At 36.2% G+C, this 17768-nt stretch overlaps 2 protein-coding genes and 1 long non-coding RNA gene across 3 annotated transcripts; all 3 read right to left on the bottom strand.

Moving 5' to 3' along the window:
- Positions 1-4617: 4617 nt before the first annotated feature.
- On the bottom strand, positions 4618-5967 carry LOC144429989 (uncharacterized). Its single transcript, XR_013479234.1, has 3 exons — positions 5752-5967; positions 5145-5216; positions 4618-5056 (listed from the first exon to the last, which is right to left on the bottom strand). It is a non-coding gene; the product is annotated as an uncharacterized LOC144429989 (long non-coding RNA).
- A 238-nt stretch (positions 5968-6205) lies between these two features.
- Positions 6206-10824, bottom strand: LOC120348142 (uncharacterized). The gene has a single exon (XM_078118020.1). The coding sequence runs from the start codon at positions 10241-10243 to the stop codon at positions 9137-9139; it is 1107 nt and encodes a 368-aa protein (XP_077974146.1). The 5' UTR covers positions 10244-10824; the 3' UTR covers positions 6206-9136.
- A 4661-nt stretch (positions 10825-15485) lies between these two features.
- Positions 15486-16738, bottom strand: LOC120348148 (uncharacterized). Its single transcript, XM_039418275.2, has one exon. It carries the CDS (start codon positions 16620-16622, stop codon positions 15747-15749), a length of 876 nt encoding a protein of 291 aa, XP_039274209.2. The 5' UTR covers positions 16623-16738; the 3' UTR covers positions 15486-15746.
- Positions 16739-17768: the final 1030 nt, after the last annotated feature.

Genomic DNA, 17768 nt, shown 5'->3' with positions numbered 1-17768 from the left:
TCCAACCAATGGTCATTGCTCCAACGAACGATACGTGGACGATCAACTAACCGTCAAGCCCACAAAACTTAACCTTCCAACAGAACACATGTGGGATAACGAATATTGATATATTGCAATGAATTTTTTTATACGACGGTTATTCGCCACGAACAAGGACATGTCCAAGCGTCCACTGATATGCAAGGAGCTAATATTTTTGAAAGGGACGGAATCTTTTGGGTTTGTCATCGCCTGCTGGATTTGTTATACACTGAAGGGGTGAGCATATTGTTTCAACCAGAGATGCCGAACATGTGATGGCAATGCTTTAACCCAAGGTCGGCCAACCTTTTTGGCCGACGGGCCACATTTTGTTCACTAATAATTGCGCGGGCCACTTAACATAGTAATTATGTCTAGTTTTGCTACACTGACTAAAAGTTAATAAAATAAAAAAAACTCGCACCAAACTTTCTCAATAATAAGAACAATAAAAAACGAAGATACAGTGAAGTCAACAAAGCTTTTCTACACGTAGCTATTTTAGTGTGAAGTTTGGCACTGTTTTTCGCTAACAAGTTTGTCAATATTTGCTGAAATGGACGATGTAGCAATGCGAAGCGAATTTTCCATATGACTGTCAGAAATTAGTGATCTCACAGGGGATTTGACATGGTTTATCTGTGAAAAAACTTGCTTGTACAAGTAAGTGCTGCCAAATATTGAAGTCATTAAAACTGCCATTCTGTCCAAGTGTATAAGCGACTATTTATATATCGATATCTTCCAGTTGGTTTCGAATCCAAATGGCACTCATGGCTCGTTTGAAAGGGCTAGCAGAGCGAATTTCAGAAAAATGAACAAATTGTTTGTATCAAAACCCTATATTAACTACATCACTCGAAAAATAGAAGTTTTACTCAATTTTTTTTCATTTAATTCCGAAAATACAGCGCGGGCCACTCAAAACTCCTCGGCGGGCCACGGGTTGAACGACCCTGCTTTAACCCATGGGTGTAAAACCTGCAGCCCTCAGGAAAAACTTGTGTGGCCCGCGGAGAAGTGCCAATTTTGAATGATGTGCGGCCCGTTAAACGAGTTTTATACTGTATTCAGTAATTCCAATCCTTTTGCCTTGCAAAGCCCATACCTGATTCCAATTTATTATCTACGCATGTGACGTTACAATGCCCTAAAAGATAGCGTGTGCGAACAGAACAGCGCATGCTTTAAGATCAATAACCAAAATTTTGTGCCGCAATCACTAACTAACTAGGATAGGATAGGATTTACATATTTATCCCGGCCATATAACTAAAAACGCCATATAACTAAACGCCATATACACCAGAATCCTGGCTCTTTCATATTTTTGGTGAAGATTTTTGTTTCTGTTTATTTCCTATTAATATTTTCTTACTATAACTTCCTTCTCTCTCTCATCTTTTTTCTACTATTCTCTCCTATATTTCTTACTATATTATTTTTTTTCCTGGAGGAGACGGACATCACGTGGCAGAGAGAGAGACATGAGTGTGCATCAAGGTGCATTTCTCCAAACTCTCTTCCGTCACGGAAATTTGCGTCGAATCTGAACATCTGTTTTCTATTGGTGCATTTTATTTTACCTCACTTATAGGAAAGACCATCTTAAAGGAAAGACCTTCTGTCAGCCTCCCCTACAAAGACTTAAGTATAAAACAAGAGAGCTATGCTCAAATATATGGACACGTAGAGTCACATAATTTTGATGACGTCATAGCGAAAAAAAAAGTAATAGCCTTCTTTTATCTTTAACCACTGAAAATTTCAAAGCAATTGGTCCAGTATTCGAAGAGAAAAGCGACTTTTTAAAACGTGTCAAAGAACAAGAACAACAACAACATAATATTGAAACGATCGTTATGTCCACTACGTGTCCAAAAAACAAGGTAAAAATCAGTGGGTCGAGGCTTACTTAAAAATATATATATAAAGGTTGCACAACCTTGACTTAACCGTTAGGCAATCGCTTCCTGTCACGCCAAACCAGAACTAGGGGCATGGTGTTTGCCACATAGTTGGTCTGTAATACGTGTCGTTTCATCTTATCCTGTTATTATACCCCATATGATTCCACCCGGAGAACCCACGCAGATAAAAAGAGAGCAATGTCAAACATTTAGCATGTGTGACCAATGACATTAAACAACATGATAGGCAACTCTGACGTCACTCCATAAGACTACAGGCAAAACATTGTATTTCATGATACGCTCCAATGCACATATTTCTCGTCGCCTTTCGCGTCCGTTTTCCGCTCGCTCTTGCTACTCGGCGTCTTTTTTACGTGTAGTACCTGCCTTTTTGCGCCTGTAACGAAACAAAATAATCTCTATATCTAAGAAGTTTTGCTTACTTGGAAAGCTGGAATAACAGGCAAGCTGTAAAGAGCAATTCTGGACATCATAGACGTTTTTTTTTATCAGAGAAGATTACAAACGCGATAGCGGAAAGATTTGTGTGGAACATTTTGCAGATAATGACAAAGTTCAAAGTTAGTAATTTTAATGTTTGCGCTTAATCATTGAAATTTCATTTAAAGAGGGTGTCATACAAAACTGTGCTGCGATACTATTCCATAACACAACGTTTGCACCTATCGAACTTGCTTTTGTAGGTGAATTTATTAGACATATTACATATTCAGTTAATCGTAGGTAACATTGCTGGTACATAATGCATCGTAGATAGGTTTGTTTAAATTTAGGAATTTAGCTCATAGCCCACTAATTAATATTATCTTCTATGCAGGAGGTTGCAGGGCTGAATTTAACTTGCAGCCTTACCGATCACCTGACGATGCTCATTTAGTTTGGCTCGAGCAAGTCTTCTTGAAATGCTTGTGTGGATGGAAACTACCTATATTTTTTGCCTTCCTCCGATTTTAGACAAATTTATTCTGAGGGATTTCGCATATAATTCTCACTGATTGTTGGCTGTTTATAATTCCTATTGATTGTGAATTCTGATTATAACAATGAGTTGAAAATTTTTTTACCTAATTTACTGGCACCTTTTTCTTGTCAATACTCCAAGCTGAGGTAATAAACATGACAATACATTTATGTCATCTGGAAGCAAAATATGCACACTAATTAATAGTTTGGCACATTGAGATAATACATCATGACAGAAAATACAAGTTAAAGATATGTATGACCATCACATGGTAATTAAAATTAAAAAAAACTATTAGGGGCTGTGGAGTATGGAAAGTTCAAGACAAAGAAAAGAACAAATGTTCATAGTTCATGAACTCTCAATTTTGCCTCCATTGCTTTGTGAAGGCCAGTATATTTCGAGTGGCTGAATTGGTTTACCTTTATGATAGCAACGATTTTGTATTTAATATAGCGAGATTATTTCAATTTAATTGAAGTGATATAATTTCCCAAAGCAATGCTTGAATCGTCTAGAATAGATCAGTGGTGTCAAACTCATGGGTTTTCGAGAGCCGCATTGCATTTTGAAAATTGTAAAAAGAGCCGCAAACAGTTTTTGATAATGTATACTTGAAAGATATTTTTAAGATAGTTTTAGTTTGTGACAGATATTGTGATGCAACTAAACAGTTGGATTAAGTTTTATTATTTTCTTCAATTTCAAATGCAATTACATATTAATATTTGCATTCCACTATTATTGCAACATTTGCAAGTTACAGTATTTATTATAAAAAATCGTAAAATTCTATGTACAACCATCAAAATCATTTTTGAACAAGCTTTGAATAAGGAAAGAATAATACATACACTAAAAATAACTTAATCTAAATATATGAACCTAAAATTAACAAAAATACTACAGTATAAACTCAATGTTTTAATAATTACATTTGTCCTGGCGTTTGGCATCTTTTTTGTGTCACCAGCATACTAAGGCCAGTCTGAAATGATTTTATAGTACCAACTCTAACTAACGAGGCCACATGATCATGGGTTTATCTGGATCTTTACGAATGTCTAATTAATTCCAGTAATGCAAAAAAGTTACTTTTATCATTTCATGTATAGATCAGTAAAAAAACAAATGACAGATTTTTTCGACAAGACATTTCGCACTACATTGCGTGGCATAGGATTGCTTGAATTATTATTGATATTGATTTTTAGTAACTAAGTCGTTGTATAATTATATTAATATACAAACACATGGAAATTTTCTGTTCGAAGTTGGTCTTCGAATTTGTCATATTGACTGCTGAGCTTGTTGTGTTTTTTGATTGTATTGATGGAAATATGACAAATTAAACAATGTGCTTCAGAATTTTGTGAAGAGCAGAAATGTTACAACTCCCATTTTCTTCGAAAATGCCACCTTCTTCATGTACTTTGCGTTTAATTTAATTACTCAAGTGTTTTATTCAAGTATTCTTTTGCTAGCTTGATGTGTATTCTTAATAGGGTCAAAATGTGGACAAAAAAAATCAATATTCCAAAACTACTTTCAGTAAATTGTTTTCTGTGTGAATAATCAATTTCACTTTAGAAGGTTTGAAAAATCTATTACATTTAGATAAAAAAAAAAACTTCCAAAATACTATTACAATTATTGTTAAGCGTTCGAGGGCCGCACTTCTCTGGGGCCGCGAGTTTGAGATCCCTGGTCTAGATTGAAGTTGTTCAAAAAATATATGATAGTATTTTATCATGAATGATGATTATACCCCTTCCGGAATTTCTTCTATAGTACTACCAAAAGTTGATGAACCAAATATAACACAGGTGCAGTGAGGTACCCGTAATCCTCATTTCCAAAGCTGTTTTAAGTATGTCTGGCGTGTTTTGTGCCTTTTTACAAATAAGACCGCTTATGCAATCTTACGCTTTGGAATTTTTAGTTATTTTCCTCAAGCCCTGCAGGATGTGGGGGCCATACACAACTCTACCGGAGGGTCAAATGTCTTTGCATGCCTCCATAGGTTGTTTTTCTATTGCAATTTTCTATTTTCAAATGCATTATATTTCTTGGAATCACACTGTCACTGATATGTCGCCAGACTTCTGATATCTCCCCGTCTGCTATAGTTGTCCTGTGAATAAATAATAGGAAATTGAGATTAGACGAATAGTTGAAAGTTTTGCCTTATGTCGGCTTAATTTCTTGATTGATATACTTACTATTTCTGCTATTGCCTCTTGTGCTGCAAGAGTCTCACAATGCTTAGACAGGTTTGTCCACAACTTTCACATCTGAAGAAAGAGAGGAGATTTATTAATTTTCGCTAAGAATAAATAAAGCAGTCTATATGATTCAGAATGGAAAAGCTAATAAATCCAATATCTCATGTTTTATTTAAAAAATATTTTACTGAATTTGGTATATAAACCAACTAATAAAAGGGTTTAGTCAGAAAATTACAAGCATTCGTGGCTCCAAATACTTGAGAAATCAGACTATACAATATAGACCGGTATGAGTGAAATGTTAGGTGAACTTGTTAACACTTTGATTCAATACGCAAATAAAAGTGAATGCGTAATAGTATGTTACAATGAGCAGCAATCAACAATGAGTATATATCCTCACTGATTAAAAAAATCTAACTGGAGGTGCATGAACTATTTGAAACCATAAGGGGTAAGTAAATATGTAATTTCGGCAAATGGGCAACTACGTACCGTACTGATTTAATAACTTCGTAGTATTTGACAAAGGCTGGCTTTCCCACATGTACTTAACAGTGCGATGCCCGGGTGTGATATACAACAATAGTATTCACCTTACCTTTTACCGATTTCTTTTTACCCCAACTTTCAAAAATATCATTAAAATCGACAACAACTGTCAAAGCAGGCACGAACACCATTCGTGCTACGCCTTGAAAGCAGCACACATCCGCTCGTTTTCGTCTCGTCAAGTATGTGCATTGGAGCGTGCTATCGAATACGATCTTCGGACAAAAATGCCGGAGTTGCGCATCATGTTGTTTAATGTCATTGGTGTGACTAAAGGCTAAACCAGACGAGAGGCCGTGGTTCGCCATATGATTAAGCCGTCTTATCGGCTTTCCTCTCGCCTGGGATAAATATGTAAATCCTATCCAAAGACAGAAAAATTGGTAATTCTGAAAAGTAACATCCCTATTGAAGTTTTAATCGCCACAAATGTCGGTTCGCTCAATCTAACATTGAAAACAAAAGAGGTTCCGAAAGTTCAAAGTCAAATTAGAGAGTATGTATATATTATTATATGTATATTGTTCAAATATAATCAAACACCAATCATTGTAAATTATTGCAGTAACTGTATAAGAAATACAAATAAAACCGTTTTAATGCACTGATTGTATTCACAACAAGATTGAAAAGTAGCGGAGTACAGAGGCTTACGGCAAGAATGCCGATAACGTACCACGTAATTGCAACAAAAAGTATAGTGAAATATATGAAGATAATACTGTATATATACTAAATACCAATATATGGCCATTGCTGGCTGTTGCACCACCTGTCCAGTCTAAAGATTTGTGATAACTAAAGAAATATATAAACTGTAACATGGAAACGAGAATATCGGTCGGAGACCGAAGACTTATCGATCTTAGATCGGTAATTAGTTAATAACTCGCTAATTATACGACATAATTAACCCAAAATCGATAGGCGTCTGGTCCGAGGTAAGGTGCATGCACATGCAAAATTTGGAGCAGATTCAACCACGCGTTCGTGAGATATCGCGTTCATCTAACAGACACACACACACACACACACAGACATACATACAAATACCTATCAATATACTTACCGATCTTAACATCGATAAGTAATAAACAAGGATGCTGAAATGGGAAACATGCAAAAAAAAAATTTAAAACCTTCTTTGTAAATTACTGCAATACCTGTATAAGAAGGTTAAATGAAACTGTTTGGCGCTATGTACCATTCTTTACACCAAAGATAATAAATACTGTATATACCGATATATGACCATTTCTGATTGATATTTTAATAAAGGAAAAAAAATCTCATGGCAAGTATGGGGACAATGAGACCTCCCGAAGTATGTGAATCAAGATGGCACACAACCTGAACATAGTAGTGAACCAGGTTATGGTTCAGGTTGTGCGCCATCTTTGTGCACATACTTCGGGAGTGCGGATCATGTACTATTTGCATCAGAAGGTAAGATTTATATAAAAAAAATTAAAAACCATGCAAAAGTATGAAAAAAGGCTGATGCCACTTGGGAAGAAATACTGTTTTCTTAAGTTAATAGCAAATTCAATTTCAAGCATTTTAAATTGATATTACGGTAATTATACTATTATCCCAACATAAGAAACAATAACATATGATAGGTACGGCGATAATAATTGATTGAAATCGGAATGAATCGCCAGCAAAATTTTAAGACATCATATAACCTATATATATATATATACCGTATTTGCTCGTTTTGTAGCCCGGGCCCATATTTTTTTCAACCAACTCACTAACCGGGCCCTTATTCAAGCACGGACGCTTGTTATTTTCGATCAATAATTAATATATTGTTATTTCCAGTTCTCAAGTATGATTTAAACGAGAATAATGAACATTTTGACTTTTTCCACGCACCGCAGGTACAAATCCGCAAAGAAAGAAAAGTTTTGCGACTCCCAGTTTGAGAACCATGGTGTTACGTAATCAGGCGCGCAGCCAGGACTTTCAAAAGAGAGGGGTTTCAAAATCGGAAATTTCGATTACGTGCTCGTTAAAAGAGCTGCCTTTTCAGCGTATAATGATTTTTCTGTTGCTTAAATTATTCAATCCATGACAACTACGAAATGCTAAAATGTCCTTATATATTAATTTAATTGTGTCCAACGTAACTAGCGGTTGCGACTTCTTACGTCAAAATAAAAACATTATTTCTCTAAAATACCACGGCGATCCGTGGACATAAAAATATGAGATAAGCTGCCTGATGTATTTAATTTTGATACGTATTTTTTTAGCAAAAGGCAATCGTACCCGTTATCGGCGACTTTTTCGAAAAAATTCAAAAATTCAACAGCGTGATGACAAAAGCGCTTCTTATTTCCTATTGTTCTCTACCAGCACTGAAAAATCAGCTTTTACATCGGGCGGGTATTCAAGCACCGGCCCCTATTTATTTTTATGTTCCGATCACACAGGCGGCTATTCAAACGGGCTCTTAATCAAGATTGGGCGATAAAACGAGCATTTACGGTTTGCAATAGGCCTACAATTTCAAAATTACTATATGATATAGCGATGTGCTAATAAGATATGGATAAGGAGAAGCATAGCATTGTGTACGAAAATTAGAATTATGAAATATTTTTGACCATCAACTGTGCCAACAATGTACATTTGGCGCTCCATAAGTATGTGTACTAATATGGCGGAAACTAATTTTGTTCGCCTACTTTACATCAAGTTGTGTAAAGGGACTGAAACCTATGGGCAGAGGTATATTCACTTAGTTAACACAAAAAGTCTCAGAGTAAAATGGTACACATACTACGGAAGTACGTTACAATCAAACATTAACCTAATAAAGATTCATTCGTGAATTCTTATGGCCCAACATAAAACCATTTTCAACTCAAAATTCTAATTATTGCAACAAAAATTACTCTAAATTGAAATCAAACTTCTTTGGTAGAAAGATATATTGCGAATAGTAAGAAATATATGGCAAGTATGGTGAATATTGAGGTACTATCTGGAACAAACATAAGATTTATGAAACAAAATAATGCACTATGATTAAAAATAAAAAAAAAGAGAAATAAGAACCGTAATTATTTCAATATCTATGTTCTTAGGAGCGAGAGGATTGCTGGACTCCTCGCAGTCGTAGGTAATTCACATAACCGCGGTCGATTACGACTTCCTCCACCACCAAGTCCATGCATCAGAAATAAATAACTGGCCAACTAATCCCATACCTGACATGGAATGGTAACCGGGTGAGAGGCCGTGGTTCGCCATATGATTAGGTCGTCTTATCGGTTTTCCTCTCCCCTGGGATAAATATGTAAATCATATCTTATCATCACATTAGGTAGACTATATCGTTTGCTTCTTACAGTTATGCATGCATTACTGCATATATCTCCCCAGTTCAGAATATTTTTTGACAAAACTTTGAATATTTTGAATTATTTCTTATTATATTCTGGAGGATTTGCGCTAATCTGGTCTTCTCGATCTTCGGTTATTAAGGGTTGCGTGGGCATTGTGGAATAAGGAGCTGTAGCTTGCTGAGATGATTGTCCGGCGGGAAATGCTGCAGAGCTTTGGGAAGACATGGGAGCTGGTACGGGGGTTATTCCAGTTTGAGCTGGCATGTTTGCATACTGCCCTTGCGGTAGAGCTCTAGCCTGGGTGGGCATAGGGGGTGGCTGCATTGTCAGGGCTCCACCCACTTGAGTGGGAATGGCGGTCGCCGCATACTGCATTGAGGAGGCTCCTCCAGCCTGGACAGGCACAGTTGTGGGTGCAAAACACATAGCTCTTGATGTTTGGCAACCTTGTGGCATCATAACATACTGACCATTTGCAAGTTGCACCGTTTGACCTTGTTGTGCTGTGTAAGTTACATTAATTTGCTGGAACTTATTTCGACAGCAAATTCCAGCACAGCAAAACGCTGCATGGATAATACAGATTGTCATGCCTATAAATCCAAGGATGGCAAGGATAATATGGAAAGGCATAACTATGTATCTATATGAACGTGGGTAAATCGTCAAAATACTCATGACAGACAAACAGAGTAGAATCACCATAAAAATTGCTGCCAAAATACTGAAAGTCATGTTAGCCCGGTACATACACGGTGATGTATGGTGCTTAGTTTTCAATCCCAGGATGCCAGATACTAGAAGGACAGCGCCGCACCATATTCCGTGTGCCACCGTATTGGTGCCATATGTGACTCTATATTCATGGTGTTGATCATTCCAACGGTCATGGACAATATAAGAGGGAGAATTTATTGCTCCCAGGATAAGGGTCACAACACAAAAAATGCCACAGAGTACCGCTAAAATGATCTCCACTGTTCCAAGATAAAACAGAACATTTTTGTATTTTTTCCGTGGTTTGAGTTGACTCATTGCTGCCCCTTGTGGTTGAGTTTGTGCCATCGTAACTTGTCCGACTGGAGCTTGTTGTTGTGGTTGAACATTTGCAGTTGACATTACAGAATTCTGCGCTGGAGTTTCAAATTGCTTGGGGTAACTGGTGCCTGGATTCGCAGCCATAATATTGTATCCTTTTTTATATATGTTTAGAGTAAGGTCTCAACTCCAAGTCGAATTATTTAATTAGTTCATGGCTTAATATGCTGATTATAGAGTCAAAATAAACTTTTGCTTCTTAGTCCAGCCCTTAACTAAAGTTGGGCGTACTGATAGAGTTATGGGAACCACTGGAATACAAATGTTTCTTTTTTTTCTCAAATCCAAATGTTCAATCGTTTTTAGGACCCAAGCCGTTGACTGAAATTCTAAGATGAAGTTGTAAAGATTTCTTTCGACAAAGAAGTCTGTAGATAGAAGTTGATAACTGACTCGAAACAACTGGAGTATTGATAGCCAGGCTGTAAGCAACTACTGACCCACTACAAGCAACCACTGATTTTTTAAAGAGCTACTCACAGACGCAGTTGACAGGGAATCTACATTTATTCTTCTATATTACCTCCTTGAAATTTCTGGTTTGATGGTTGCCAGTTTCTTGCAGCTATTATTATTAGATCAGTGCTATTTCAGGCAGGTAATTTATTATAATTATATTAAATCTGGCAACAATCTATGAATGAGGAATAAAATTCTTGCAACGCATGAATAAACTTAACAAAGCAGGATTAAAAATGAAATGCAATTAATAAGCATATGCAAAACATATATTGGATGTTTCAAATATACACAAAAGATTAAAATACAAAAAGTCATAAAAAAGCAAGAAATACAAAAAAAATGACTGGTAGGCCTATGGAATTCAAACTTCAATACTAGTTGAAACAGGTATACATGGTGTCAAATTTCGCCCTATTTTATAGTAATAACAATTGCAAAATATCATTGTATGATAACTACAATAAGAACTATTAATAAACTAAGACAAACCAATTTTTATTGTTATTACTATTAAATCAAGTGAACTTTTTCGAATACCCTGTATATATCCCGATTTTTTTAGACATGTCTAGAAGGATATGATTATCATATTTATCACAGGGGAACGAAAAAATTGATAAGACCGCTCGATTAAAGGCCAATCATGATATATATGAAACAGTTATTTTTTTAATTCAAATATATATTTTTTCTAAACTCCAGCGATTCCAAACTGGGGGCCAGCTGCGGTGGAGGGGGGACACGACACAATGCTAGCCACTAAACTGGTTTTACTTTTCACTTCACAAAAATAGTTGCCGTTCTTCCTAGTTTTATTGCTTGATTTGGGTATTTCCCAGGATTTTTTACTTTTTTGTGCATAAATTGTTTGAACATAATGGGATTTGGAATCTACCAATCACAATAACACTGCAGACGTCAGCAACCTACGGCCCACGAGCCGGATCCGGCCTGCGACGCTTCACTGTTTTGACGATTATACTACAGCTGTTTTGACGATTATACTATTTACGTAACAGAATTTATTGTGAGACACTTGTAGACTACTTTATATTACAAGTATAAAATTCACAATTACTAGTTTAATAATGAGCCTATAATTTATTTATAATTAGATAAATGGCAACAAAAACATGGAAAAGTTGTTGGTAAGTGCAAAGGGTTCAATGGCGTCGAAAATACTCAAATGGCATTTTTTGCAATGCAATGAGGAAATAAATCTATATTCTATTCAAGAGATGTATCACTGCTTGATTTTTATTATAAAAAGTATCATCTGTTCAGTTTTCAAAAATATGTGTAGCCCGCCAATGACTTGCAACCCTTAATTTTGGCCAACAAGCGACAAAAGCTTGCCGACCCCAGTACTGCTGAAATGATAAACAGGGGGGGGGGGGGCATAAGAGCTAAAAGTTCCCTGAGCACAATGCTAGCCCAAGACTGATTCTATTTTCCACTTCACAAGAAAGCTAGTTTTATTGCTTGATAAGGTTATTTTACATAGTGTTTTCACTTTTTTTGTGCATAAATTGTTTGAACATAACGGGATTCGAATCTACCAATCACAATAACACTATAAATACTACTGCGGAGGTCGGCAACCTATGACCCACGAGCCGGATCCGTCCGCAACGCTTCACTGAATTATACTCAAAAAAAAAATGCCGAAATTACTCAAATGGCATTATTTGAGATGCAATGCAATGAGGAAATAAATCTATATTCTATTCGAGAGATGTATCACTCCTTGATTTTTATTATGAAAAGTATCATCCGTTCAGTTTTCAAATTTCTAAAAATATGTGCAGCCTGCCAATGACTTGCAACCCTTAATTTTGGCCAACAAGCGACAAAAGTTTGCCGACCCCTGTACTGCTGAAATGATAAACAGGGGGGCCATGAGTGCTAAAAGTTCCCTGGAGGGAAGCACAATGCTAGCCACTAAACTGATTTTACTTTTCACTTCACAAGAAAACTCCCTGTTTCTTCCTAGTTTTATTGCTTGACAAGGTTATTTCACAGGGTGTTTTCACTTTTTTGTGCATAAATTGTTTGAACATGATGGGATTCGAATTTACCGATCAAAATAACACTATAAATACTACTGTAATGATAAGCAAGGGGAACATGAGAGCTAAAACCCTTCTGAAGGGGACCACGATAAATAACAGGTTGGCAACCACAGCTTTAGATATTTCTAATAGGATACGATATTTACTCCGTGGCTCACTCAAATACCAAACTACGCCTTCTTATCCAGTTTATAGACCATGTCAGCCAGTAGTGTGCAGTTACTTTTAAAGCGACATGAACATACCGTAATTTTTGACATGCCCTGAGGCGAGCATGATAAATGAAACAAATCGAAAACTCGTGATTCTAATGCAAGTCACAAGACTTAAGACTATTAACACGAGACTGGACAATTTCTATGAAATAATATTACCAAAATTACGCTTTTTGTTTTTGAAAAAAATTACCATGTGATAGAACCACAATTAATTGATAAGGCATTCCAGATCAAGTATTTTTGCAATACTGAATTATATTTCTATCATTTACAAAATTACTTTTTTGAACAAAAACAATTTTACAATATATTTGATAATATATCATGTGTGAAATGAAAAGATCACATCAGAACGTATTTGGAATAGTTAAATATTTTATTTCATTCTCAATGAATAACGAATGATTTGTACATAATTTCTTTGTTGAAAAACATGACCTGATACTGACATGACTTGCAATGAATGTATTCGGAATAGCAGAAAACCTAGCCATAAAATATACCCTCACTCTGGCATGAAATATAGGGAAAGCAAATGCCTTTTTATGGATTTCCATTACCACAGTATTGGTTGCAAAGCTTCATTCCCGTCTTGTGATAAAAGTAGGCACGAGTTTTAATTACTGCAGAATTGGTTGCAAAGAGTTATACTCATGTGATAAAATTACTGGTTAGATATTCCCAAATAACAAGATACATTACATATGCATGGGCCAAGCATGAAATATGTATAACAAACATAATTTAACATTCACCCTAACATGGTAAAAGATTTTTTAATTTGCCATAATTTTTTGTTCTTGGAATTGAACATCATATGACTGTTGATGTCATTGCCACCGATTGTTGCCCTGTCACATAAGTAGAAAGAGAAAAGAATGCCAATGTTGCAGATTATTATCATGCCGATATCGAAGTCATCAAATATCCCATGATTGACAAATTATTTGTTTAAAAATCTTCGAACAGAAGACATCCATCCCGATCCAAATAAATTTGAAATTGGTTATTTTTAATATATAGGGTGTCCATGAAGTCTTGAAATTTTCAAGAATTCCAAAGAGAATTTATCGATACCATATATTGTTTTGGCACTCACACATGTATTAAATGAAGTAAAAATACTTAAACAATTACTGATTGAAAAACAACAAGATATATTACGTTACGTTAAGATATATTGAGAACTGACATTATAACAAAATTGAAATTGTGAAGGAACTTTATGAACCCCCTGAAGTAAAGTCTCTACGAATAAGTACGCTAGAGTCAAAGGTTTTTTTGTTCAGTCACACAACACAACAAGAAACATGTTTCATCAATATCTCACAACAAAGAAAAAAGTCTTATGTCAAAAAACAATATGGCCGCGATTCCAAATTCTTATCCGAACCCATTCGAATAATAAACTATTCGAAATGTCCAGTCCTAATTGTTGTATAGACTTTATAAGTCCAAAAGATAATCCAAGTGTTGAAACCTGAGAATATATAAAGAAAGCTATGGTGACGAATCAATCAACATATAGGATAGGATTTACATATTTATCCCGGGGGAAAGGAAAGCCGATAAGACGACTTATCTATATGGCAAACCACGGCCTCTCGTCCGGTTACCATTCCAAGTCGGGTATAGGATTAGTTTTTACTGTATTGTTTGTTTTCGGAAGCATGGACTTGGTGGTGGAGAAAGCCGTAACCGACCAGCGGTTACGTGAACCACCCAACGACGGCGAAGAGTCCAGCAATCCTCTCGCACATAACCATCCCTGCATGGGATTCGAACCCACGCAGAGTAATTAGAGGTGCGGTGGCGAGCGTATTCCTAACACTTAGCCCATTGAGCCACACCGCCGCGTCAACATATTCAAACAGAAATAATTTGGCATTGTTCAGACATCGGTTCTCAAACTTTTTAAGCAACGCCCCTTTTTAGAATTTACCAATCCTCGGACCCGCCTGAAAAATAACTACAAATAAAACTACAAACAGATAGTAAGCGAAATAATCGTGGATAGAACGTAGTAAATATCCGAAATAAAAAAATGTGAATATCCAAAAAAAAAAGGGGGCAAGATCAATTCTGATAATGATTCTTTATTACAGGAGTTCCCAAACCTGGGGTCTGGGGTGATAAGTAGGTGGTGTCGCAAACAGGTCATGGGGTGGGTGGGGTCGCTGAGGTATGGCAGGGGATAGATGTACAAAACATCTCAGATTTAACAAACCATGTTATATTCAGCAGTTTGTACCATGGCTTACTGTGAAACAGGCCAATAGACATTGCTCTTGCTTATGCTATAGCGAATGTAGGTGCTTACTATGCCATCACTGTTTCGTTTTAGCTTATTTTCCCTGACGCCACCACATGACCAAACTCAAAAGTCCAGTGGAAGAAGCTCTAAAGTTTGATGGAATATATATACATTGACCTGGGGTCGCACTGGACACTTGAAAGTTGTTCTTGGAGTCGTCCCGAAAAAAGCTTGGGAACACCTGCTTCATTAGATAATCCTCCTTGTTTCTCACTTTCCCTTCACCAGTTTTCACCAAGACCCAGATTACAGCTAAAATAAATTTAAATACTTTGTATTTACTATTGCACTAAAAAATAAAATTTATGTATTCAAGTGGAACAGAGACAGCAATATAAATTTAGGCAGTATAACTGTGGTGATGTCATGAAATTGTGTTTAACGCAATATGTGTTTTTACAAAAAACAAATAAATGAATGTTTAGTAAAATAGCACGCGATGATTTTTAAAACGTAACATAATCTGAAATAACTTCAGCTTTACGGCTTTGAGATAAAATGTTGAAAAATTTTCGAATCTCTTATGCATGCAAGAGTGGGTTCTGGTTTGCTTGAGCTTCTTGTTCTTTTGTCATTTGAGAGTTTGGTGTCTGTGGGTAGGGAGGAACGGCCACTCCTGGTTGAGGAGGCATTTGTGCACCGGGGTAATATGAAGTTCCCGGTGCATATCCTTGAGCAGGTATCATAATGAATTGGCCGTTTGCAAGCTGAACCATTCGTTGTTGCGAATAAGCAGGGTGAGCTGAGTATACAACCACGCCTTGTGGTTTTTTGCGGCAACAGACACCAGTGCAACAATATGCGGAATGAATAATACAAATAATCATTCCGGCAAATCCAATGACAGCCATAATAGAATGAACGGCAATGATTCCTCCATTTCCTTCACGTGGGTAAGTGTCTCCAGCACATATCGCAGACATTATACACAACGTAGCCATGAAGCAAGAAGTTACAATACTGACTGCCATATTCGCATTATATAAACAGATTGAAGGTTTTCTTCTAACTTTGAATCCAAGAATTCCAGATGCAATTACGATAGCACCGCACCATATTCCGTGAGACGCATACGCCATGCTGTAGTTGATAGTATACCAGTAATAACATGTTATGTTATTCCTAGAGCTATGATAGGCGAAAGTCTTCTTTGTGCTTGCAATGAGCAATGTAACGATGCACAAAACTACAGATAAAAGGCCAAGAACAATTTCAGTAACTCCAAGTCGATACAAAACAAGTTTGTATTTTTCTCTCGGCTTCGTCTGAGGGGTTGATGTAGTCGTTGCCTGCTGGGGTGGCAAAGTAACCTGACCCTGTTGGGGGCTTGCTGTCCCACCCTCTGGTTCAACAGCTTGATCAAGCATTGAATATGAGCCAGCTGGAGATTGAGCCATAATGCAACAAAATAAAGCAGTATCTCTTGTAATTATTTTACTATGAGCTTTGAACACAAAGAAATGAAAGTTGGTTAGTCCAAAGCAATCCAAATATTTAAATAATTTGAAACTGGGTATTTTGGTATATAGGATTAGTCTTGAAATTTATTAAAATTACAAAGAAGATTTGATTATACCACATAGTGTTTTGGCCCTCACAGATGTATTGAATGAAGTAAAAATACTTGAACAATTACTGATTGAAAAAACAAATCTGGTTAAGATATATTGAGAACTGACCTAATAAACTCAAAATTGTAAACTTTATGGACACCCTGTACTGAAGCACTCCAAAGTCTTTTTTTATAGCTCAGTAACAATTTTTTTGTTTTGAGTCTAATGCCAGTAATCAATTTACTTGAACTCTTTTTGATATGGTTGCAAGTCAAAAACATAATCTAGAGTTTTGATTGAAACCTAAAAATATATAAAGAAAGCTATGGTGATGAATCAAAGGCAAATTTAGCAAAGGCTGGATGTAAACCACAATATGATGATACAAGTTAAAGTCATAAAATCTCTAAATATTTTTCATAAAATTTACAAAAAGTGCAATTTCAGTGCAACAGAGGTAAATCAATATATGATTCAATAAATACATATTGTAACAGAAATAATTTGGCATTTTTGGAAATGAAATAATACTTGAAAAACAAAAATCCCATACTTTCTATAATCCCTGAAAAAGAGGGTCTTGGTAATCACTGATAGAGGCAACAAGGCAGATTTTTTAAACAAATCTGCTTATGGCACGATCACAAGCACTCACTCAGAAATTGACTAATCTCTGAATAAAGGCGAGGGCCACTGAAATGTCAAGAACCATAAAAAATTATATAAAATTGTAGTGGTGCATTACGAGCGCTGTATCAGAAGTTAAGGAGACCCATTATAGAGCTAAGATCTGAAGCCCAGGCCCGACCGGGTTGGGCCTGAAATATCAATCATTACGTTAGGCCGGGCTTCTCTATCACTGACTTTTTTTAATGAGTCGTTTCGGTCGTGTTTTGTCCACGAGAGACCTTTTCTGCAAAGAAAAAACAGAAGTTGTCTCATCAAAGTGACACATACTGTACTAAACTTTTGCAATGACAATTCAATGAA

Source organism: Styela clava, chromosome 11 (assembly GCF_964204865.1).
Source record: "Styela clava chromosome 11, kaStyClav1.hap1.2, whole genome shotgun sequence".
Classification (NCBI taxonomy): Eukaryota; Metazoa; Chordata; class Ascidiacea; order Stolidobranchia; family Styelidae; genus Styela; species Styela clava.
Note: the sequence above shows the minus strand (reverse complement) of the source record. Positions and strands in the feature narration are given on the sequence as shown.